General features: G+C 38.8%; 1 protein-coding gene across 6 annotated transcripts; it reads left to right on the top strand.

The window, feature by feature from the left end:
- The first annotated feature begins 658 nt into the window (after nt 1-658).
- Nucleotides 659-25658, top strand: LOC108049183 (trafficking kinesin-binding protein milt). Of its 6 annotated transcripts, none has more exons than XM_017130289.2 (6): nt 659-936; nt 3488-3782; nt 4875-5084; nt 20561-20839; nt 21173-22775; nt 23156-25658. In XM_017130289.2, exons 2-6 carry the CDS (start codon nt 3614-3616, stop codon nt 24240-24242), a joined length of 3348 nt encoding a protein of 1115 aa, XP_016985778.1. In that variant the 5' UTR covers nt 659-936; nt 3488-3613; the 3' UTR covers nt 24243-25658. The 6 variants fall into 6 exon arrangements, with proteins under 6 accessions (XP_016985778.1, XP_016985779.1, XP_016985777.1 ...); XM_017130290.2 differs by having other exon boundaries at nt 659-940; XM_017130288.2 differs by having other exon boundaries at nt 659-1016.
- The last annotated feature ends 460 nt before the right edge of the window (nt 25659-26118 follow it).

Below are 26118 nucleotides of genomic sequence, written 5' to 3'. Positions count from 1 at the left end.
AATTTGCTAGTTTGACCGCCAAAAATGTAAGGACACTGACCGACTTATCGATAGTTGGCTTGGACGTAACTTGATTTTAAAATTATAAAATTCACGTATTCGTTAAGCCAGGCCTAGTTTTACTTTACAAATATTTTGTAGAAAAAACCCTAATCAAAAATAAAACAAAGTCGAAGAAGTAATGAGCGTTCACCAAAACAACATGATCACTGATCAGTGACGGATTATGCGATCCGCCATTTTAAAACCATTACAGTCGTTATTACCGCCAAAAGTTTATGTTTGGAATGTTTTTTTTTTGCTGAAGAATTTAGGTTGTCAAAAACGTTTTGTTTACAACTGCAATTTCATTATGCTAAAATAGAAACGAATATTGTTTGTTTTGTCATTTTTTATTCTACTGTAAATTTTTATCGATATTTCAGTGGTCGCAAAATTTTAGAAGCGTGTATCATGGATTATGTGGTGTATTCTCATTTCTTTTTTTTATGATGAAATGGATAAAATAAGCATCTGGTCAAACCATGAAACTCGTAAGAAATCTATTATGAATATTGATATTGTTCTTCTAGTGAAACGCGGCGATTGAGTTTCAAGGAGCGATAACGATTGGCGTGGCTGCAGCGTTATAATGTCAATCCGATAGTTTTGGCACAGCCCTGGTTCTTGCATGTGTTGGGCAGCAATCGAAATCTGGCTAAATAAAATTAGTTAAATTCTTTACCACTATAAACGCACACAGAAGGTGCACGTCGCATATTTTATAGACTTTAAATAGTAGTAAACATTTTCAATAACTGACGAGTGCGATGTTAAGTGCGGAATTAAAGAAAATTCCATGTGACCCTTGAATTTCCCAACAGCGTGGTGTGCGTGCGTGTGTTTGTGAAAGCAGCGCAACGAAAAAATGGCAAACACAAGCCAATTGCAACAAATGTAGGTACTACAACAACAACATGAAGGGTTATTGTAGAGTCGAAAATGAAAATTCAATAATTGGACGCCTTGACGCAAAGGTTAGTTTTTCCGAGAGCTGTGAAATGTATTATGAAATGTGAGATGTGTGTGTGTTTTATAATTCCCGCACACAGGCAAACGCACAGCTGCGCCCCCGCAAATTTGTGCTTGTGTGTGTGACAATTTTTGACCTCCCCCAAGCAGCATCCTCCATCCACCGCCCCCACAAACCAGCTGATTCATGCTGCCTGTGATAAATCAATGGTTTAATAATAAACAATGTAAAACTAGACTAAACAAGATGCAACATTAAATGGTGTCGTCTAATGACCCTGCCCCATTAAACAACAACAAGCGAAGCGCGTCTTATATAAGTGAGCAAGCAAGTGTTGGTGTGTGCGTCTGAGTGCCAAAACAACGCAACTTTAGCAAATTGGTTTGCTTTTTGGCAAGCGTTTGAGAATTGTCGTCGCTTGGAAATTAATTTTAGAGCATTATGCCATCCACGCTAGTGTTTTTAGCCTGACAATTGCGCGCTTTCCGTCTAGAAGAAAAGAAATTCAAAATTGAAAAATGTCTTCCTGTGTGTGTGTATGAGAATGCGTGTGTGTGCGTGTGGTAGCAGCGCTGCCGAACTATTACCGTTAGCCGCCGGTTTCCATTCACGATTTCTGTTTTGTTTTTATTTGTGGCTACAGGCAAATTCCTCTTAGTTATTCGATTTTCTACGTGTTATGCAATGCAAGCTGCAGTCAAATGGGCAAAAAGAGAGCAATTGATTTTCTAGTGTTATCGCGACCATATCGCGAATTTGCGGGGAACACCTTCTTTTAGCGTCACATGCTAAAAACTCTGCTCTTTGTGCGTCATCGTGAAAAAGTCAAAGCCCGTCGCAATTTGCAAACTTCAATTCACACTCAGCTGTTCGAATTCCTTCCTCACGATTATTGCTTCGTGCACGGAAAGAAAATCAGATCGATAATAACACAGTTCATATCATTTGGTATGTTATTAATATGAAAGCAAGAGGAAATCAACAGATGTACGTGGAAGATGACATTACATGGTAGAGTTTAGAGCATCTGCCCGCGAAATCACAAGCAGGAGGTTCAAAACCCACCCCTGCAAGGATGCTGTTTAAATTTATTCAGATTAGTTAATATCATTTTTATATATTTAATTGTTTACCAATTTAAAACAAAACGAATAATTTGTTATTCAATGCTGATAAATGTTCCAAAATTATATTTAATATCATAAAACTGGGCATTATATCATACACTTTTTCTTTCTGTGTGGTGTTTATTGTCTAATTACACTCATGTTAGCTCGTTTCGTTATTATCACCACGGTTTTTGGATTTCTGAGTGCAGGGAACGCGCCTCTGAGCACGTAGACTATCTGCCTCACACGATTTTTACCATCTCTTTGGTTGGCTCTTGGTTCTGCTCTTCGAGTACTCCAGATTGCCGACCTCGAAAACATGGTTATGACTCGACAAAGCTCGCAGACTCCGCTCAATCAATCTTTGGCGGGCCAAGAAAAGTCAGTAAACGCCTGCGCGACGCTCTACGCTAATCGTTAGTGGTAAAAAGTTAAAATATACATTGATGGTCTTTTTAAATATTTTAAACTAGTATAAATAAATAAATGAATTAAATGCTAAATTTATAAAACCTGATAGAATTTTAGTCTTTCAGCAGTCACTTCTGATTCCAAAAAGTTAAGGTTTTCTAAGCCCAGTTTACCTGTACACTCATCCTACTCAGCTTTAGTTTACAGAAAATCTATATCTCATTTCGCTGTCTTAGGTTTTTTTTTATATCTCAAGAAAGTGCAGCCCCGCATTAATTTAGCAGCGCAAACTTAAGAGCATTTATAGGGGTTTGCATGATCTCCAGTTAGAGGTTTGTTGTGATATTTGTAAAATTATTTCACCATTTCCAAGAAGTCGTTAAACTGCTATCAAATAATTATTCTTGGTTCGACATTTCCTATCTTAAAACAAATATAAATTACAAATATTATCTTTCTTTGTAATCGTTGTTTTTTACTATTATAAAAAAACGTTTAAATCAAGTGCAACCAGAAAAAAGAGTGATGTCATTGATTGTAATTGTAACTAAACAATACCTTCAATACTTATAACCCAGAATGAAATTGCACCGTGTGAGGAAGACCGAATCGCGTATATCATGAAAATCGCTAAACATTTCACTCGGGAGTGCGATTGAGTGCGGGACTTTGCGACTGCCAATTTAGTAGTTGATAAATGTTAGTAGAAAATCCTTTGACGTTTTGCTAATATTTATAGTATTAATAATCATTCACATTCACCCGCCGACTTTATCAGTGGAAAGATAAGCGACAGTCGCGGTCGTTCCTTCCCCTCTTCGCTTGCTAGCAATGAACTCATACTCATGGTAAATAGCGAAAATAGAGTGGAAAAAGTCGCTTGGCAGCTGGCTTATTAGTTTCATGTGATTGCCCGAAAATTAACACAAGCCCGCCTCTCCCTCTCCACTTTCAGTTGAGCAACTAACCAGACGCGGAACAAAGGAGGAGCCCCATCCAACGAAGCATCAACCCCACTCCCAAAATCAAGGACTAACAAATCCACGACAAACCTAGGAAACCCAGGAACGATCATCATTTAATGCTATCCGCAACTCTGGGGGCCAATGGCGGCTCACAGCCGCTCAGTCCCTCCGCCCAGGCGACGCTCAGCAAGCACCTGCCGCGCCTCCAGTCGAAGCGTCTCCTTCAGCAGACGCAGTCGCCGGCTGCCCTGAAACCACAGACCTGCGATGCCAGTTGCCTAACTGGTGAGTAATTAAAATCGTTCCATACCCAAGTCTGAGTCGCACATTTTTTGTGGATTACAACTTTTTATACCCTTGCAGAGGGTATTATAATTTTGGTCAAAAGTGTGCAACGCAGTGAAGGAGACTTCTCCGACCCTATAAAGTATATATATTCTTGATCAGGATCACCTCCTGAGTTGATATAGCCATGTCCGTCTGTCCGTCTGTCCGTCTGTCTGTCTGTCCGTCTGTCTGTCCGTCTGTCTGTTTCTACGCGAACTAGTCTCTCAGTTTTAAAGATATCGAATTCAAACTTTGCACACACCCTTCTTTCCTTTGCACGCAGTATATAAGTCGGAACGGCCGGGATCGGCCGACTATATCCTATAGCTGCCATATAACTGATTGATCGGAAATGCCATAACTCTGCTGTTTGTTAAGTTAGAAAGTTGGGACCTTCTATGGGTTTCATATTTGGCCAATCAATCCGACGTACCAAATTTCATAAGGATCGGCCGAATATATCCTATAGCTGCTATATAACTGAACGATTGGAAATGCCATAACTTTGGTGTTTTTAAAGTTAGGAAGCTGGGATTTTTTATGAGTATTAAGAATGCATCATATGAATAATTTTGGAGAATATAATTTGCAGAATATTCTGCAAGGGTATTTCAACTTCGGCTCCGCCCGAAGTTAGCTTTCCTTTCTTGTTAAATCGGATTCTGATAGTATAATGTAAAAGCAAAGGGTGTGCAAGACTATCTAGAAGAAAGTGAAGTCCGTTGGTAGATCATATTTATAAAGTTTATTTAAAATCACGTTTGTTTCAATACATTTGATATTTTATAATACTCAAAATATTCTGAGAGTTTACAACTTTAAATCAATGTATTTTTTTTGTTTTCGTTATACACTTTTAAAAACTTGCCTACTTTAGCAACAGTTTCAATATATAATAAATAAGATAGTTATCAGAAAATAGTGTATTCCATTTGTTTGTGGTACTTATATTTTGATATAATTTGTGTGATAAGTCACGCTTGACTGTAATTGCATTTTGAATAAAATCTTACACTATCCTGCTAATGATTCATTTCTAATATACCACAGAGCTATGCAGCAGCGAGAACCTGCCCGAGGTGGAGATTTTTTCCCTGCTAGAGGAGCAGATACCCAAGTACAAGGTGCGCAACGATTTCCTCACCAACTTCTCCGGCTATGCAAATGAGGATTGGTTCGTTCCGGCCCCAGCGCTCCCTATTCCGCCGGAAGGTCTGGGATTGACTAAGGAGCAGACGAGAGAGTGCCTCAATTATTTTCGTAAGTGTGCATATCTTAGTCTAAGACTGAATAATTAATATAATAAGTATAACTGAGATCATCTTGGAATATAATCCTGTTTGAGTTAGCGCTCTATAGTTTTTAATGCCTTGTTCCTTGTGTAGCAGGAAATCTGAGATTACGCAGTCTCTTATTTCAAGAAACTTAAATCTATAACAACAATTTGTTTCATATATACAATATATAATTCAAACCAAATTCGAAATACAGTTCGGAGTATAATTGGATTTTTTCATTAAAAAAAACTAATAAAATACAAATAAATAAAAACATTTAAAAATGTTTGACGGTTTAAAATTTATAAACTCTTAAAAATTAAAGCTTTTGGCCCTGCGACGCTAACAAAAAAAAAATATTTCTTTGACATAACTTCTCCTTATTAAGAGTGTTTTTTTAAAAAACCTTTTAAAAATGTAATAATTTTTGATCAATGAATCGTTGCTATTGTAAGAGAAAATACCTCTCAAAAACTCGAAGACAGTCTAGCTAACTTAAACTTCAACTAACTTTAAACAATCCTAAACGAAAACTAAAGCCGGTAAGGCTAAAAAATTGAATTGATTTAATAAATTCATCAACGAAATTCTTTTTATAGGATTCCTTTGTTTAGAGGAGGGTACGCGAGAGTAATCGGAAAATAAAGTATCCATTTCCCACCAAAAATTTGTCTAAAAAATTAAATCTTTTTTCGAAAACTTGTAGGTAGTATTGTATTTTAGAAATCCCTTTAATGTATCGAACTTACAAATACATTTGAAATGAGAGTTTAAACGAAATCAGGGTTGTAAGCTGAATAAAAGCTTATTCTATTATTACTTTATTTATTCATTTCTACAAAAAAAAACATTTTTGCACAACATTTGCCATTTGCTACTGCCAGCAAAGTGTAGAAAGTGAATCAATTGCTTTTGTGATATATATATTGAATCACCAATTCAGTATTTAAAAGGGACAATCAATACAAAAACTTAATTTTCCTATTATTTTTTGTTGTTTCGAAAAACAAAATTATTCAGGCTATGTTTGTTTTACCCATATTCAATTTTGAAGAATACGAATTTTATCAGAAGACTTTGAGTCATTCAGTAAGTTGAATGATGAGCGACACCCAGGATAGTAAATTACCCAGTGATGCACGGAACACATAACAACAGTTTTGAATTTGGATTCTGAATGTACTCATATAAACTAAAACCCAGTAGTTTGAATAATAACAAGAAAGGAAAGCTAACTTCGGGAGGAGCCGAAGTTGATATACCCTTGCAGAATACTCTGTAAATTATATTCTCCAAAATTATTCATATAATGCATTCTTAATACTCATAAAAAATCCCAACTTCCTAACTTTACAAACACGAATGTTATGGCATTTCCGATCAATCAGTTATATGGCAGCTATAGGATATAGTCGGCCGATCCTTATGAAATTTGGTAGGTCGGATTGATTGGCCAAATATAAAACCCATAGAAAATCCCAACTTCCTAACTTTACAAACACGAAAGTTATGGCATTTCCGATCAATCAGTTATATGGCAGCTATAGGATATAGTCGGCCGATCCTTATGAAATTTGGTAGGTCGGATTGATTGGCCAAATATAAAACCCATAGAAAATCTCAACTTCCTAACTTTACAAACACGAAAGTTATGGCATTTCCGATCAATCAGTTATATGGCAGCTATAGGATATAGTCGGCCGATCCTTATGAAATTTGGTGAGTCGGATTGATTGGCCAAATATAAAACCCATAGAAAATCTCAACTTCCTAACTTTACAAACACGAAAGTTATGGCATTTCCGATCAATCAGTTATATGGCAGCTATAGGATATAGTCGGCCGATCCCGGCCGTTCCGACTTATATACTGCGTGCAAAGGAAAGAAGGGTGTGTGCAAAGTTTCAATTCGATAGCTTTAAAACTGAGAGACTAGTTTGCGTAGAAACAGACAGACGGACAGACGGACAGACAGACGGACAGACGGACAGACGGACATGGCTATATCAACTCAGGAGGTGATCCTGATCAAGAATATATATACTTTATAGGGTCGGAGACGTCTCCTTCACTGCGTTGCACACTTTTGACCAAAATTATAATACCCTCTGCAAGGGTATAAAAATATAATAAATAAAATTGAATTAAAATTTAATTTATAATAGCAATATCTATTAAGCCTATTCAAATTTAATTTTCATATTTTCAACGTTATTGTAGGTATACCACATAAAAGATAAAAGTAAAAATACAATTTTTAAAAACAGTGGAATTTAAAAATTGAGTCGTAAATGCGAAATAGCTAAGTGCGTTTTAGCTAGATTCAGAATCTGAATACAAAAGTTACATTCCAAAACCCTAAAAATATTGCACAGTTCTATTTATCTTTATACAATTTAAATATTGGAAAAACAAAACAAAAGTAGGTATTGTATTTACAATGTACATATTGCAAGCCTTTAATGGGTGAAGCCAAATATGACTTTCCTAATAATTTTTCGACTGTGCCGCGCTATACAATTGCCCAATTAATAAAATTTTATCAGCGGAAACTTGTGCAGTCAGTCAGCCTTTGAATCATATTCTGTGTACGTTATTCAATCTCTCTATACTATATTCTTTATAAATAGATATTTGAACATTTTCAATGGTACTTTACTTGTCTGTTTGAACTTGTCATTATCCTCTTGTTTTCTAAAATTCCCATACGTTTTTTATGCGTTTTAAATATTTTTCATATTGTTTATCCCCATTCACTTGGTGGCCAAACGCAATTTTCTTTTATCTACGCAACAAAGGAGATTAAAAATAAATTGCTTTTCATAAGCAAATTGTTCTTTTTTTTAGTCACATGCAAATTTTGTTTGTCTCTGACATTTGTGCGAATATTAAAGTCAATATTTCAAAAGCTCTTTTTGAAACGATGTATATCATGTTTATTTATGTTCTTTGTGAGTTGGCAAGCTATGGAAGATGTTTTTTTTTAATAGCTTATAAATCTGTATTTAAAAGTATTTGTGAAATATGGCTCAAAACGTGACATTTGTTTGAAACTTTAAAAATTACCCGCTCGCGGCAAAACTTTTCAAAATAATTTGTGCACTAAACAAAATGTAATGATCAATATTTTCTGATTTTTTTTTATAAAAAGCCTTAACATTTTAAAGAATTTTTGTATAATTGAAACATAAAAAAACTTATAAAAGTACATTAATATATACAATATAATATTTTTTTAAGGGATTGGTCTTAATACCAATGCAGAATTGTAGTCAAAAATTAGCAACACATTTCCGATCCGTATAAGAACATGAATAGATCGTCTCTCATGGTTAATATAAATATGTATATTACTGCCATTAGAACGAAATAAAAATGTATTGGAAAATCGACATTTCCTCCTTAAATTAAAAAGAGTGAGACTTTTATTTTATATATTTTGCTTACCAATACAATTTCATTGGTTTTATAAATTGTACAATTTAAATATAGTTTTTGTGGACAAGAGTAAAAATTATGTTATTTTTGACGTTTAAATAAATCACAGTAATATTTTTAAAATAAAAGTCTTAATGAACTCTAACGAGCACGATCCCTGGTGGATAGTCGTTTTATAAAATATTGTGTATTTCTTTTTCTGTTCTTGTTGAATTTACAAATGTTTCGATTGTTTTATGCTAAAAGCTGATGGATATTGTAATTTGAGGAATGGTGATTTCGAGTGCGACTGTATGTAGAATACATTTTTGATTTTACTGAAAAGCGCGCCAACAGCTTAGACTCCGACTTATCGATTTCCCATGCCAATACAAAACTTGTTGATGCAAACAGTGTTGTTCAACGTCGGGCGCCAGCTGTGGTCTGCCATTCAAACATGACAGCCCCAAAAACAGCTGAGTGGGGCCCGGCCGGCGATCTGGCAACACTGCGCGTGCTTTTGTCATTTTGCTTTTTGATTTTGTTGAACGTTTGAAATCGGTGGGGAAAGGGAAAAGTAATGGTGCTCCGCGTGCTTGTGTGTGCATTTCAAATGTCTTAGCGCCGCGAAACAAATACGAAATCCGTGTGCCAAAAAGAAAATGTAAGCGGTCGGCTCTGTTTAATAAGTGCAAAAATAACTAAAAATCTGTGTTCGTTGGCAGTGAAATTGTGCGTGTGCACGTCTGGCATAATTCGCCGAAAATACTCGAGGAATATGTGCCAAATAAAAGCAAAAACCGAAGCAATGGCACTGCCAAAAATCATTAACGCAAAATATTAATAATACTCGCATTGTATTGCTCATTCGCGTTGTGTGCCAAAGCATTTGGAATTTCTCCAAGTGCTTCTTGTTCGTGCTGTCATACGAATTGAATTTATTTTTAGGACAACTATTGTGAGTGTGTGGTGTGTGTGAGTGCTAACTTTTTCTTTCGTTGTTTTTTGTGAATTATGAAGAGGAAAATGCTGGCCGTTGTAAACATTTAAAGGGAGCGCGTCCAATGAATGGTATTATTGGGTGGAGGCCATGGGCAGGTCTTGTTTTCTGTCAGCTTAATTTGTTCTTGTCTTTGAATGGGGTTTCTCTACTTGCAGTTGTTGTTCCGTCTCTTTACATAATCGTTTTTCCATGCCCCGCTATATTCCGTCTTTCGGTTTCGGTGATAAGAAACGTTTTAATTCTATATTGCTCTCTATCGGAATTTCCTGTCTATCTCTGTCTCGGATCAACATTCCATCTCCCTCCTTCCAACCAGCTGTTTGCCGATGTTTGTTTTCCATGGGTGTGTGTTTGCACACATGTGCGTATTGGTCGGGTGGGTAATTTACCATTTACCGCTACACGAATGTTCGCCTTCCAGTTCTTTGAGTGCAGCCGGTTTACAGTGATCCCTATCCCTGGGTAAACGGAACCTCATCGGACTGAAATGTGCCAGTTTCCCAGATTATAGTTTTTGCAAATAAAGTTTTTCCAAGTTCACAAATAACACAAATAAGCAAATAGAAGGTCGAAATGGACAAACAAATTATCTGGAATTGATAAATTTTGTTGTGTAATCTTGTTTGATTTAGAAACTTTTGCAGTCCGAACCAAAATGAAATGGAAAAATTCAATTTCTGGTTTCTCTATAAAAAACTATTATGTACCACCGGTTTGGTATTAAATATGTTCAACTCAGAAGTTTATATAGTACAAACTGAATCTGATAACAGTTTATTTAAAATTATAAATTTGTTAACTGACAAAATTAGCTTTTAACTTCTTTATTTCCTTTGGCATTGGTTGGTTTCGCCCCACTTCCTTTTTTTTAAACTTATTTTGCATATAGATCTTTAAGTTATAAAATTTCGAGGTCCTTTATGTTTTGAGTTTAAAAAAATAGATGGTTTGAAGGGGTTAATCTGTGCAGCAAATTATTTTAATATGATAATAAAATTGTACGATTGTTTCGACAACATTTTTTGTTAGTCATACTATTTAGTTTCGCAATCTTTACCTATTAGAAGTAAATGATTAATAAATATGAATCATGAACCAAGAGACGTTGTTATATGCATTTTTCAGTACTTCTTGTACAGCCAGCCACAACTGTACTCTATTGGCAGCCCAGTGGCTGTTCCGCATCAATCAACGGTTTATCTAGTCGAAGAACGCGTTCCGTTGGCTCATCAAGTGTTCCGCAGAAAACTAACCGCAAACGTTGTGTACGAATGGCATTTGAGCTATGGAGCACGTTAAATGGACAGTCATAATCGCTCTGGCAATTGTACTTTTATTGGTGCTAAGCTTTTGCCGAACCAAATGGCACACACAAATTGGTGTCATGTTCGTTGGTCTAACACCAAAAGCTGCTTATGTCCGACTGACCATGCTGCTTTTTAGCAAACAATTGTCTGAGATGGTTTACATTTTGTGACATACTTTCATTGCGTCATTTCGCTAAACATTCCACCTGCAGGCTTTCGTCCAATCTGTCTGTTTTTCTCTGCCGCCACCGCTTTCCCGCTTTTCTTTTGTGTCACTGGCCTATTGAGTAGGACATTCACATTGCCGGCGCAAATTGGTGCAAGAAAATGTGGCTCAAAACGTTTTCCTCCGTAATAAACATATGATACAATAATAACGCTGACCATTACTCATTCGCATATCAATTGAAGCGGACATCGAACTTCCTTGACTTTGCCGTTGTTGGCATTTGATCGATCAGTGGTTATAAAAAGAATAATTAAAGATTGGTTAGACTAAACTAAAATCTAAGTACACAAAAGTTTCAAAAGCATCGCTGGTTAATGTAATTTAAATCAATTGCACCCTTTATAAATGATGTTTTGATTGACTATTTGACATGTGTTTTTCAATATTTAAAATTGCGCTTGATTAAACAAGAAGAATCATATTTGCTCGTATTAAATGTAGCGTTTGTAAATTGTTTATCAATGAGAACTCAGGCTTCAGAAACTACCTAAAAATTAGTTGTGTTTCTTAAACTTTTTGGTCGTGTAAACACATCTGACGGATTTTTCCAAGTATAGGGTTGGACATTTCGCATCTTGTACTGACCATAACAATATGCTTAAATGCAGCAAACTTTGGCAAATAATTAATTACGAACAGCATTTGTGAAAGTTGATGTGAACCAAATACATGGCAAAAACTGCACAAAATAACATGCCAACAACAGCGTTTGTCTAATGTTACTGTTGCCGTTTTCGTTTCATTTTCGCGTGTACGAATTGATTGGTCTTTTTCGGATGTTTTGCTTGCTTTTCCCTCAGTAATTTATTCAGTTGTCTTTACATAATTACCCTGCGGCTTATGAATGCCCGATCGTCTTTTATTTTCCCCCATTATATTTCATATTTTTTTCAATTAGCAAACCGGATTGTTCGTTCTTTTAGCTCGTTATATGCCATAGTTTGTCAATGTGATAACGTGATTTATTCGTCGGCTCCCTTCGATTGTTCAGTACTTAAAGTTGGGGAACGTGACTCATAAGTGCATACGCTTTGTGCATGTCGATGAACCTAAAAACAGCGAATGAAATGAGGTTTTTACGCAAAGCACATTGCCGCTTTAAACTGCAGGGACAAAAAACGAAAAACGCTTAGTCCGAAACAGTGACTCGAATCGGTTGAATCATCTCCTCTTAGATGCTAAGATTTTTTGTTCGACTAGCCAGCTTCATGTTGGTCATCTCATGACTGCCGTTCATTTGGCACAACCGTTAGTATCTCGTATCTAGCTCGGCAGCTAACTCAGTTGGGTTCAGCTAATTTTCTTTCACTTCGCCCGGCCGGCCATAAAAATTATGATCGAACGGCTATTGAGAGCGTGAATGGACCAGCTTCTTGGGATGTGCACCATTTCCCACTCGAGCAGGCAGCATTCTGAAGCAACCCACGCCGTTTCCTACCTGCGTTCTAGAGTTACGAGTTTACGAGTTTTCCCAGCGACCTACGTGATCTTGGCCATGTTGGAGATTTGCTCCATTCGAACGCATCTCATTCCGCGCAAGGCACACTGATTTGTATAACTTGTTTGCGCCCAACTTTTCTCTAGTGGTAGCCACTAAATTTTCACGATGCCCGCAATCTGTCCACTCTTCTCCTAGGCGTTGCGCTGTGAAGTCACAGTTTTGAAATATTTGTGATTTATTTTCTGACTGGCATTGTATGTAAATGTTGGGATTTATATGCGCACACAATTTGCCATTGTTTTTTTTGGGAAATGAGGCAAACACCTTCCGCAGATTGGTTGGTGACTTGCCTTATAATCAAAAAGTAACCGCTAGCTCTGTAGTCGGGTGAAAATAGCCCATCGATAATTGCAATTCCGGTCGTAAAGATAAAGAATCGTTTGTGGGGCTTTGCCAAAAGCTGCTCCAAATGCGCAGTATCGAAAAGCCTTACAAAAGTACCCCTCCACCACACTAAACTCACAATCTTTGTAGTTACTTAATTTCCAAAAAGGAGACAATAAAAAAACTTAAAAATTATCAGTTATAAGTTTAGTGTTCGTGTGTTCCAATATATGTTAAAACGTGAAAAAAAGCTAAGAGCTCGCGTTAAAGCAAAGGAAATAATGCACGTAAAGCAAAATGCCACTCCTTAACAGTGCAAGTCGAAGTAAACCCAGTCAGCAAGATCCAGAGCCACAATACCCCATCAAGAAGCTGGAAGTCCTGCCCATAATAGTCGAGCAAGAAGCGGACGACTATGGCCAAATCTTCGAGAATGGCAGCCAGCTTAATAGCACCTTTGGCGTGGATGAAGAGGCCAGTTCGACCACCTCTCTGGCCTTGAGCAAGTCGAGCAGCTCCCTGTTGTCCACCGCCTCGGAGGATTCCCTGAACGCCACCCTGATCACCAGCCAACCCTCGAACTCAAGCAAGCACTTTGAGAACACCTACAAGCTGCTGGGTCAGCATCTGGACTCCAATTGCCAGCGTTCGGCGGACTTACTGCAGCAGATCAATGGAACTGGCAGCGAATTCGATAGCATCTCAAGCTGCTCCTCGATGTCGGCGATTGTCAACGGGATTGAACCACCGCCCACGCGGCTGGAACTCGAACTTGAGGCGGTGGATCGCATGCGATGCATTGTTCAGCAGATGAAGTCCGGGCCAAAGTCCATGGATCCGCAGCTGGGCGGCTCAGCCCCTCTGTTGGCCCTGCTCCATGACTTCGCCTCGAAGGGGCAGCGAAAGGCGGGGGGCAGTGTTCCGGGGACTCCGGTTCCCAGCCCGATAACCGGTCCCTTGGAGGCACCGCTCTTTGAGTTGCCCCCGGAGCTGCTGCAGGCGGCCAGCAGCTGGGAACTAATGTACTACGCCTCCAAGAATGTCGATGGCAAAAACTGCCTGAAGGTGGTGCGCAGTTTGCTGACGAACAAAGGTAAGCACAAGGTCTTGACATGGGCATTCATATGACATTCGGTTAGTTCAGGTGCTTGATAATGAAAATGTTTAAATTGTTAGGATAAGCTTAAATTTCCTACGAATAACGATTTGTCTCCTGTCTTTTTGATAGCATTATATTTAAATAATAGCATATAGCTCTTATTTTTGTATTTTCCTGTGCTCAAAGTTTCGAGCAATTATTGAATCATTTAGTTTAATTATATTCACGAGATAATAAAACAAAGTGTAGTGTTTTATTTAGTAAGTCATTATCAATGCTCTCGAAAAGCGTCCAGATTTGATAAACCATTATGGGTAAAATTTGATTCAAATTCTAATCAAAATGTGAGCCCATGTTGCCCTGATCCATATCCGTTAAGTCTTTTGTTTAAGTGGACATTTCATTACTTTATAATTTTTTTTAAAATAAAGTTATCTAAGAAGTGCATTAGGAACCAAACTTTAACTAATAAGCAATGATATAGGTAATACCTTATCAAATTGCTATTAAATTGTTTTAGAAATATGGCCTCACATTTCTTTACTTTCTTCACTTATCGCTGAAGTGCAGCCTGCCTGCAGGCCCCTGGTCTCGAACCCTTCTACTTTTGCTAGCTTTTTGAGTTGAGCCTATCTAATCTATTTTTGAGGCTTAATATATTTCCAATTGATGAACTGCATTGTTGTTTTTCATGTTTATTTGTGTTGTTTTGTTATGGTCGACGTGTGAACAAACACGACATCCACTTTTTTGCACATATAGGCTTGAGCAAATTCTTAATTTCCCTATATTTTTTTATTTTACTTCCATGAGTGAATTTCAGACTTTGTATTTGTTTTTGATATACTATATTGATCGTGCCGACTCGCCATTAGAGCCTCGACTGCCATGTTGATATTTGCACAACTTATGATGGCTTTTTGTACCCTCCTATAATCGTCTAGGTTTTTAGCGGGTTCATTAGACAAACTATTAAGTTTGGGAGGGGGAGGAAAGAAGGCAAAAAGCACATGATCTCATCTTGTGCCTGGATCTTAATTGCTAGGGCCCACCACTTATCAACGCAAGTTTGAATTAATTTTTTTTCTTAATGTGCCGGGGAGCTTTTCTTTTTTTTTCGCTTATCACTTGTTTCCCAGACACACTATCTTTGCCAATTGATTGCGAAAAAAGCTCAAGTCACACATTGTCATTAATGCAGTCAACCACATGACATTTTTGTCTTGAAATCATCACTGAAGTTCTATTAGCGTTAAGCTGTCGAAAACCCCATTAAGTATCAATTTATGACTTGCAGGTAGTTCCGTTTTTCTGGATCTTAAAAAAGTATATGAGATTTTAAAAATATAATATGTTGTAAAATCATGTTTCATTAATATGAAAATGTCATTAAATACGAACTTATAAATTTGTTTAAAACAAAATAAATTTTTTTTTTTACAAAATAATATTCATACTTACAATACAGTTCTATGACGATTATTTGCGCAGTGTAATTTATTGCCGATCGATAATGATCTACCCAAAATCACGTATTATTTTCCGTAAATAAGCATTGGCTTTCGGCTAATCTTAAGATATAAGATTATATACGTAGGTATATACAATAGTAAATAGGCCAACCTCTCTTATAAACAAATACAAGTTCCATGTTATTCTTTTTTAAGGTTTATATAAAATTCTGTTAGCCTCGTACACTAAATGAGTTTTCTTTTCTTACGATTTTTATGACTTAACCGGCACGTGTTGTAAATTATTAAACTGGTCATTAGTTAGTCGACCTACAATCTTAACAAGATACATATTTAATTTTATAGCTCTGTCCGGAAGAATCGTAAATCGGCTTTCCACCACTGATCCTATCTCATTTCATTCTTCGCTAAAATTTCGTACCTGATATTTCTGAATGTTATTGAGGGTATTTCTTGGAAACTCGTCTGAATAGGATACGCCGAAAATTACCCGCGTAGTTTTTCGCGCCCTATTCATGAATGGGATTAGGATTAAGATGAAATGGTTCCGGTTTTTAGTGGAAAGAAAAACGAGAAAGGACACGTTGAAGTTGTACCCTAATATTGATTAGCATCACTAGGCGAGTTGATATAGCCATGTTCGAATGCCCGTCTGTTTCTATACCGTTTGCAAGCTCTGCTTAAAAGCTTGGGTCTTGACACTCTCACAATGGCATTTTTTATAGGTGGACGCAAATTAAGTTTTAAAACGACGCGGGTCGGACGTCAGTGCCTAAAATAAAAAAGAGCCTATCAATTTTCCAAATCCTATTTATTCATGTGTCACTCTCTTGCCGATCGTCTAAACTTTCCAGATTGGCAGGAAAAAATGCGCAAATATATTCCGGTTTTTTCTTAATTTGATAGTGTTATACGATTTCGGATCCATATAACTTATACATATATTCTGGATCGGTATCACCGGGTGAGTCGATCTAGCCGTGTCTCAGACTGTCCGCCGGTCCGTTTCTACGCAAACCAGTCCCTCAGTTTGTAAGCTTTCTGGATGAAAAATTGCAGAAAATCTTTTTGTAACAAGATCGAGTCGGATCTGCCTATCATAGATTTTTCTTTATTTATTTATTTATTTTTTTTTTTTTTTTAGCAATTTTAGAACTACGGCTGTAATATATGGCTTAAGCTGCCACAAGAACGATGGGGTAAAAGGGAAATAACATTTGAGCTTCGTTGTTTCTTAACATATGTATGTACATATGTACATATACCCTCTGAGATAAATATAGTAATTTTTAGCAATTTCAAAAATGCTGTTTTAGTTTTATAAAAATCGGACGATTATATGATATGGACTCCAATAAAAAATTGATCTAGCTTCATTTTTATGCATCGATTAGAATATAGACTATTTCATTTTTTTTACAAATGCAAGAGTATATAATCTTTGGCGTCCCGAAATTTGCTACCCTTATTGTTTTGTAAGATTATTCAATATAAATATATTATGTTTTCTAAATATAGTCTTAAATTCGTATTAAATAATAAAAATTGTTTTTGAATTGATGAGATTACTAAAAATTACAAGGTGTCAATTAGCTTACTCTCCCTATTTCACTCTTGCTGTTTTTGTGCTGGCAATACTGTACCGCTCTTTTGCTCTCTCTTACTCTCCCCAATGTGGATGGTGGTGGATTCCAATACAACAAACAAAATTCATTCACTCTTGGCTTCCACGCCTCGCGTTTTGTCATTCTCTCGAATATCTGCAATCCGTAAATTACACAATTTCTGCAAAATTGGAACGCTACAATAAACAATTTGCAAAAAGTGCCAAAGTCAAGGAGTCGGGCTTTCAAATAGAGTGCTTGTGCGTAAATATGATATGATTCATTCGAAACGTTTGCAAGCTGCAAAAAGAATATTAAAAAAACAAAACCCAAAGACGTAAGAAGAAGAAACTACGTTTGTGCGTGTGTGTGTGTACCGTCACGAGTTCGGAGCGCAGTTTTTTCCGTCTTCTTTCCATCTAGATTTGAAGTTTTCGCATTTATATAGTTTTTTTTTGTTGTTTCCCGTTGTGTGTGGTTAATGTCTCTCACCTTTGGACTTTTGAACTGCTATTATATATTTATTGTGAAGTGAAGTGAAACGCAGAAATATTTTGCAACATGTGAGTTTTCAAAGTTTCTGTTTGTAGCATTTTCCATTTTAAATTCCCAGCTGTCCATATGTAGCTGTAAATATTGCCATTTCCATTTGCCTTTCACGGGAAATACCTGGGAAAACGCCTTTTACTTTAAGATCTGTTGTTGCTGATGCTGTTTCTATTGTTGTTGTCTTCGCTGCCGGTCGCCTCAGTCGCTGCCAACGTCTCAGCTGTCATTTGTGTGTGTGCGTTTGTCCGAGCAAGAAGTTCCACTTCCAGTTTCCAAGTTGCGCTCATGACTATTAATAAAAACAAAAACAAAAAAAGATAACATTGAACCGTGAAGCGAGGTTTTATATATATATATATATATATATATATATATGTATATATTTTGGGCAGAGCGAAATCTTTGAAAAAAAACGAGTGCTAATTAATATTGCGCATGCTCCGCGTTTAGTGGGTGGCAAAGAGTAATAGAGAGCAGAAAAAGTGAGGGAGAGCGAACGCGATGACAGTTATTAATTTTCTCTTGTGACTCTGGACAATTCGCTTTAATTTAGCAATTAGTTTTAATGTTTACATTTATAACCAAGGCAATTGAATAAAAAAAATACAAAGTCATATGACCCCGATGAGAAAAAAAAAGAATGAAAGAAAAGGGGAAATCATAGAAACACGAAACCACCCCTCAAAGTGTCGCGAAACTAGAAATTTTAAATTACATAATATAAATCGAAGTGGAAATTTCTCAACCAAACGATTTTAAATTAATTGAAATCAAAGCAAAAATGCAGTGACTAAGTAAAGAATTTGGCATAGGAAAAGAAGGAAAACAACAAAGGCAAAATGACGCACGTAAACAAAGTGGAAAAGGGGATGGAGCCAGAGAGAGAGAGGGAGTCTGCTGCCGGCAGCGGGGTCCATCATCGATTTTTAGCCAGTGCACTAGAGCGAGATGGCCATAGGGATGCATTGGAATCTGCTAAAGGAACAGCGATAACCGATTTGGAAGACTTGGCCTTTGAGGCATGCCAAGATTGGTCGCAATTACACCAAGACTTCTTCATCACGGACGATGAACTTGAGTATGAGGATGAACTCTCTTTTTTGGGCAGCAGCAACAGCAACCTTGCAACGGGAACTGCAGCAGCAGCTACTGCAGAAAATGGCCTAATGGGGGGAGAGCAGCAGAACGAGCAACTACTGATGGAAGGTGCTTTAAGTGTTAATCGATGAATTTAGCTTGGAGCCTTTGACTCTTCTTCATCACTTTTATAACAGCTCTTACTCGAAAAAGTAAACTAATAAAAACCTAGGGTGTTTACTATAACAGAAAAGGCAATGTAAAATATGACATAAGCTAATACTCACTCTTTAGATAACATTGCATTTTTCACACCTTTTCCGATTTGTTACTGAATCCTTGAACTAACAGTAGAGTCTATCTAACCGCCCCTCTGTCCGGCGTTGCGTTGTCTTGTTTCTCTGTTCTAATGCGAAGTGGGGATTTAGTAATTTTTCACGATTTTAAAATTTCATTTTTATACCCTTGCAGAGGGTATTATAATTTTGGTCAAAAGTGTGCAACGCAGTGAAGGAGACGTCTCCGACCCTATAAAGTATATATATTCTTGATCAGGATCACCTCCTGAGTTGATATAGCCATGTCCGTCTGTCCGTCTGTCCGTCTGTCTGTTTCTACGCAAACTAGTCTCTCAGTTTTAAAGCTATCGAATTGAAACTTTGCACACACCCTTCTTTCCTTTGCACGCAGTATATAAGTCGGAACGGCCGGGATCGGCCGACTATATCCTATAGCTGCCATATAACTGATTGATCGGAAATGCCATAACTTTCGTGTTTGTAAAGTTAGGAAGTTGCGATTTTCTATGGGTCTTATATTTGGCCAATCAATCCGACTCACCAAATTTCATAAGGATCGGCCGACTATATCCTATAGCTGCCATATAACTGATTAATCGGAAATGCCATAACTTTCGTGTTTGTAAAGTTAGGAAGTTGAGATTTTCTATGGGTTTTATATTTGGCCAATAAATCCGACCTACCAAATTTCATAAGGATCGGCCGACTATATCCTATAGCTGCCATATAATTGATTGATCGGAAATGCCATAACTTTCGTGTTTGTAAAGTTAGGAAGTTGGGATTTTCTATGGGTTTTATATTTGGCCAATCAATCCGACCTACCAAATTTCATAAGGATCGGCCGACTATATCCTATAGCTGCCATATAACTGATTGATCGGAAATGCCATAACTTTCGTGTTTGTAAAGTTAGGAAGTTGGGATTTTTTATGAGTATTAAGAATGCATTATATGAATAATTTTGGAGAATATAATTTACAGAGTATTCTGCAAGGGTATATCAACTTCGGCTCCGCCCGAAGTTAGCTTTCCTTTCTTGTTAATTTTTTCAATCGATAAAAATCTAATTAATTTCATTATAACTAGAGAGATACAAGCGTCCTTAGCTATGATAAATTCGTTTTTGTTAAAGCTGCATTTACTTCGGTTTGCCGAAGTTAGCTTCCCTTCTTGTCTGATTAACTTATTACATGATCTGTCTACATTTAGATGTGATATTAGCATAATAGTCTCTTTTTCTTGTCTTCATGGTAAGCTAAAAGTAGGTTTAGGTAGTATGTTTTAAAACTGAGAAAACTTATGGTTTAAGTTTTAAACTTTTAACGTTAAGTTTACCATGACAATAAGAAATTGAGCATTAAGTTTATTGCTCTTGAAACTAAATTGTTAAACGGATATCAGTCATCGATTTGGAGCCAGTTTCCCTTCCAAACACTGTCAAACAAAGCCTGGCGAACAATTTACCAATTTTTCCCTACGAAATTTTCTGATGTTACATACTTCTACCATATTTATTAAATATATTAAGCTGCGTGTAAAGTTATATAATTATTTGCGTTTTCATATATTTTATAGTTCTATGCGGCAACCGCGTTAGCCAGATGACTCGGGCGTACGATGATATTGAGGCCGTGACGCGACTGCTGGAGGAGAAGGAGAAGGACCTGGAGCTGACTGTGCAAATCGGCAAGGAACTCCTTACCCAGAACAATGCCCTCGAGGCCCGGGTCGCTGACTTGGAGGTCGATCTCAAGGCCTCCAATGACGACCGCGCCCAACTGGTCCACGAGCTGCACAAGAAGAACGAACTTATCTCAGTGCTGACCAACGATGCAGATGATGGCACGGATACTGGTGGGTTTTTTTACTTTAAACTACAATTAAATAAATATAAGTGAGGATAAAAACATTGGTATTAGGGGTATAAATTAACCATTTGGATAAAAACTATTTTCTCGATGGATCGTTGAGAAAATGCCCTAACCAATCTTCGGAATCCTTTAAATTTTTATCCATATGAAGCTGCGGATTCTTAAAATGATTTCGTTAAAATCAGACTTTTCAGATAGAATTGTTATTACAAGCTTCTAATTACTTTTACTTTTATGTATTTAATTTTCCAATGGAACTACTACAACTTAATTCTTAAATTTTAATACTTAATACGTTTATTTGCTATTTCCACAGACACGCCCACCATGTCCAAGTCCATAACCTTGGATCTTTTGCAGCGCAAGGTTAACACTCTGCTCGACGAAAACAAGTCCTTGAAGTGCGAAGCTACCCAGCTGGCCCACCAGACGGACGAGGTGGAGGAGCACGAGCGCCAGCTGATGGCCGATATCAGTGCCCAGTTGAGCGATGCCAATTCGCAATATGACAACATCAGTCTGGAGTTGGAGCGACAGCGGGAAGAGAACCGGCTGCAGCACGAGCAGATCGTGAGCCTGACCGCTCGCTTGGCGGAGGCGGAGATGCGGCTGCACCAGTTAACGCAGGACAACGACGAGCACTTGTCGCTGCTGCACGTGACCAAGGAGAACCAGAATGCTTTGGCTTTAGAGCTGGTGGAGTTCAAGCAGCGCTACGAAGAGGTGCTGGCCCTGCTTCACTCGGCCCAGGACCAGCTCAAGCAGCAGCGCAAGCGGTCACAGCCGCAGGCGAGGAGTTCCTTCCTCGGCGGCCTGGGCACGAGTGGAGCTGGTGTCGGCGGCGGCTTTTACCAGCCGGACTCGCTGCATTGCGAGCTGATGGAGTCGTCGCTCTACTCTGAGAACAGTCTGGACTCGGGCATATCCGGCGACACCCAGCGATCGGCGGACCGCATTGGCCGCATGATGATGCACATGCCCTCCGGCGGCATGAGTGCTTCCATGGGCGGAAGCATCTACGCCGGAGCTGGCAATGTGCCGCCGTACAAGAGGGTGTTCGACACGGTTCGATGTGCTGGCAAGAGTGGTAACTACATGGACAGCGGTAATGTGTCAATGACCCAACTGGGCGCAATGTCGATGAGCAGCACCTCGGGGCCGCGCATGGCTTCCATGGCGTATCCAGCGGGCTCTTACTATCGCGGCGGTAGCAGTCAATCGCTTGGCGTTAAAACTCTGTCCAGCGAGAGTCTCAACTCCCAGTCGGATGACGGCTATCCAGCCCAGCCCTCTGGTGTGCCAGGAGCGCCCGGCGCCAAGGAGCTGGAGGCGGCCCTCAAGAGGCTGACACCTGCTGAGGTATTGGCCCGTCGTGCTATGCTGTCTTATGCGCCTGCTGGAACCTATAACTACGATGAGCCCACGGCTCACGGAGCAGCAAACGACCGCAACTCAAACCTCCCGCTGGGCGTGCGCACGCCGGACAGCATCATGTCCACCGGCTCCTCGGGAATGTCGGGCTCCACGAATCACATGTCCGCCTCGATGACGCACCAATGGCGCCTGCCTGAAAAGCTGCAAATTATCAAACCCATGGAAGGATCGCAGACTCTGCATCATTGGTCGCGCCTGGCTACGCCCACGCTCAGTGGACTGCTTGACGAACGTCCGGGCGTGACTATTCGCGGTGGGCGTGGGCTGGACGACTTGGGCATGCAGATCTACACGCTTTCGGACGTCGAGGAGGATGTTAGCGATGATCTGCCCGGCAAACAATTCGAGGCACCGGGCTGCACATTCACCTACACCAACAGCATGGTCATGCATCCAGATGATGGCTTCGTCAACGATCTATCGTTCCTTTCGCAGTCGCAGATGTCCTCTCGCATGGCCTCCACGTCGACATCAAGACAGCCCAGGTAAGGACTTAAAATGATTATCTAATTGATAAATTCCATAAACATATGTGTCTTGGATTAGTAACGCTGGCAATCAATTGATTTAAAATGTATTTTTCCTGTAGATTAATAAGTCGAAATTGAAAACTTTCCATTACGTCCCTGTGCTCGTGGTGACGTTTTTTCAGAAACAGTAGCTTTATTTTGCGTTATTGCAAATTATAATATTTCTAAACGGATAATTCAACGACCATCTTAACAAAAATGTTATTTGGGATATCTCTTTGATTTTTATAGCCTTGCAAGGGGTATTAACAATAATATCATATATCTGCCATAGAAACGCTGGCTTTATTTTTTTTAGTAATATAGGCTAATGTTTGCTTTTCTTACACTTATAGTTGCCCCGCCACACCTCGCGCTGGACTATCGCGCAAAAACTCCTGCTCCACATTCTCGGTAAACCTCGGACTCGCTGGGATGCTGAATGAGAGGGGAATCAAGGCGGTGACGCCCAGTGCCCTCAACACGCCTGCAGGTCCCAACTTCTCGCCCACAGTGACGCCATGCAACAGCCCGGAGGGATCGCCCCCTCGCGCCCAGTCGCCCGAGCCTCTCTTTGGATTGCTCTCGTCGGGTGCGGATCTGATCCGCCGTAAGATCGTTGGCGATCAGCAGCAGCAACAGAAGCATCGGAGCAGCCTTAGCAAGCAGCAGCAGCAGAAGATCATGCTGTCGCACTTGGAACGACGGGCACTGCGATCGCTGAACCTGATCGAGAAGGTGGAGAGCATTGGACTGGAGAACATAATAAGCGCACAGCGAGGCCTAGGCTCGGGAATCGCGAACCGCAGCAGTTCGCCGCTTAGCAGTGGTAGCCTGCAGAGTTTGCACACCAGTAGCAACAGCATTGTGGACGATATACACTTTGATCGAGCCCAAATTAAGGGGGTCCTGCATCGAGGATTGAAGTCGCCCACGCCTGCAGCACCATTATCATCACCTGCAGCGGGAGGAGGCGTAGCCATATCGACGAGCAGCAGCACCAGCGCTTACAATAGCGATGACAGCGACGATCAGGGTCTGGTGATGAAGATCAAGCCATCAAAAAGCACGACGCCCGCAACAACAGCAGCAGCACAAAGTCAGCCAACTTCTGGATCGAGTGCACAGGCGACCACATCAACAAACGGCACAGCGAGCGAAACGCGCCTAAAACAAATGCAGCGCCAGAAATCTCGAAGGCAGCTGAAGAACGGCATGGCCACCCAGAGGCCCGACCTGGGCACAATTTCTGGCGGCGGCGGAGTAGGCGGTCGGGTGCGTCCCGATCTGGGAAAGGTAGCCGACAGCGGCGGCAGCAAGCTGGGCACCAAGCGAAATGAGGCGAAGGCAGCGGAGGAGGAGGCGGCACCGCAGAGCATAACACAGGCGTTTGTGGGATCAGTTAGTTCCTTGCTTTTTGGCCGCAAGGGCGGTTGGCTGTAAAACCAAGAGCTAATCATTCACAACTTTATTCTTACGCTTGCTGGACTATAGTTTACTTTTAACGGAAAGAAAAGATGCCTTCTGCGAGTTAAATACATTTTTATTTAAGCACTACGCGAGAACGAGTTAAATAACGAATGGTTATGTAATCGTGTAAACGTTTAGTTTCATATTTTTTTGTTTAAGCCCCGCATAACGCCTGTAATCGCCACCTTAAGCAACACTGGAAGAAGGTTTTAGTGTTTGTAGCTGTGATTTGTAAATACATTTAGAGAAATGTTTAAATTTAGTAGTTATTAATCAAGTACTTCGCATATTATTATTATTTTTGCTTCAATCAACGGCGTCAATTTAAGAACCAAACAATGGCCAGTTCGTTGAACAACGAGTTCCAAAGCAGCTATTTTTAATTTAAACTATATTTTGCCAATTTTGTATTTAGTTTTCCTGTGTTTATTACCACTTAAACGAAAACGAAACCATATATACATTTATTTTTATAATTTCCTTGTGTATAGGGTCAAAGCAGGTGCAAGTTGTATATAGAAAGAACGATGAGAAAAATCAATCTGTTACTTGAATGTGGATAAGTAAAGTAATATATATATTTTTTTACACGCGTATATCGTTTGCGTTTTTTTGCTTTCCACACAAGAGACGTGCTCCGCAGCTCCTCCCAATGTTGTATCACAAAGATCATAACTCAAAATGCTTTTGCTTTGACTTAACTCTTATTTCGGTGCTTATCGCGCTGCCATACGAAAATACATAAACTATAGCGAGAAACGATTATTTTTCTAGTCCTATCCCGGGTCTGTGCTCGTTTGGCTATGCGAACCTGTCAGCATAGCTTAAAAACGGAGCACATTCGACTCGCCACACAAGAAACGAAAGAGCACTGAACAAATGTGTGAGAATATGCGTATTAATAGATTCATTACTGAGAAACAGCAACAGGATCCAGTAATTCGATGGCTGTTGATTAACAGTGCACTGAGGGCCAACCTAGCAGCATTCACGGACACATGTTATCGAAAGACTTGCGAACACACTACTACCACGCAGTTACAGCCTGTTAACAGGATTCTCAAAATTGATGTAAATTGAAGATCACTACAATTATTTTTACTTTCAACAGTTTTAAATGAAGAACGAAAATATCATGGAATAGGAGAATATTGATTAAGACCAAACATACATATGTTTAATGGAGTTGTTCGCGTTTTCGAGGATTTATGTTTACTAGCATTTCAACATATGTGTTGACTTCAGAAGCTAATCGAGTGTGCGCCCAAAAACGTAAATTAAACAGAAATTTGGAATACAGAACAGATTGTAAAAGTTATTAGTTTTAATTACGAATATATTTATTTATATCTGCAAAATAAAGAGAACATCGTTAAATACAAACAAAAAGAAAAAAAGGTTTATTTGGATTTGGTTGGTTAGTCTATATATGCATTTTGGCGCTTGTTATGGTATTACCAAGATAACGACTCCAAGCACTCCGCTCGAATTATCAAGACTTGGCTAATATGGAAAATCTGTGAGACATTTTGGACCTGGCGATTCCGAAGAGGAAGATTTCCAATAAAAATGACTTAAAAAGTGCATTAAGAATTTAGTTAAAGTAGAAGATAATCTAGTACTTAATCGAAGGAATAAAAAAAAATTAATTTTTCACAAAATGGCAGTTGCTGAAACTCAAATTTTTAATTTCCACCAAAAAAATAGTTTTTCATAAGAAAAAATCCTTTGATTAAGTACTAGATTTTTTTGTCTAAAAGAAGCCCACAAAATTTGGGCGAAATCGGCTTGGAGAAAATTTTGAGAAAAACGAATTTAAAGTTTCAACTTACTATAAATATACTGATGC

The sequence above is a fragment of the Drosophila rhopaloa genome, unplaced genomic scaffold (genome assembly GCF_018152115.1).
Source record: "Drosophila rhopaloa isolate 14029-0021.01 unplaced genomic scaffold, ASM1815211v1 contig_2, whole genome shotgun sequence".
Lineage (NCBI taxonomy): Eukaryota > Metazoa > Arthropoda > Insecta > Diptera > Drosophilidae > Drosophila > Drosophila rhopaloa.
Note: the sequence above shows the minus strand (reverse complement) of the source record. Positions and strands in the feature narration are given on the sequence as shown.

What these genes read in the sequence shown, in the direction of transcription:
- LOC108049183 (XM_017130287.2), top strand. Translation starts at nt 13,180, where the DNA reads ATGCCACTCCTTAACAGTGCAAGTCGAAGTAAACCCAGTCAGCAAGAT. An exon ending in CAGTTTGCTGACGAACAAAG is followed by an intron (nt 13,976 to 20,560) that starts GTAAGCACAAGG and finishes TATATTTTATAG; the next exon opens with TTCTATGCGGCAACCGCGTT. An exon ending in TCGACATCAAGACAGCCCAG is followed by an intron (nt 22,776 to 23,155) that starts GTAAGGACTTAA and finishes TTACACTTATAG; the next exon opens with TTGCCCCGCCACACCTCGCG.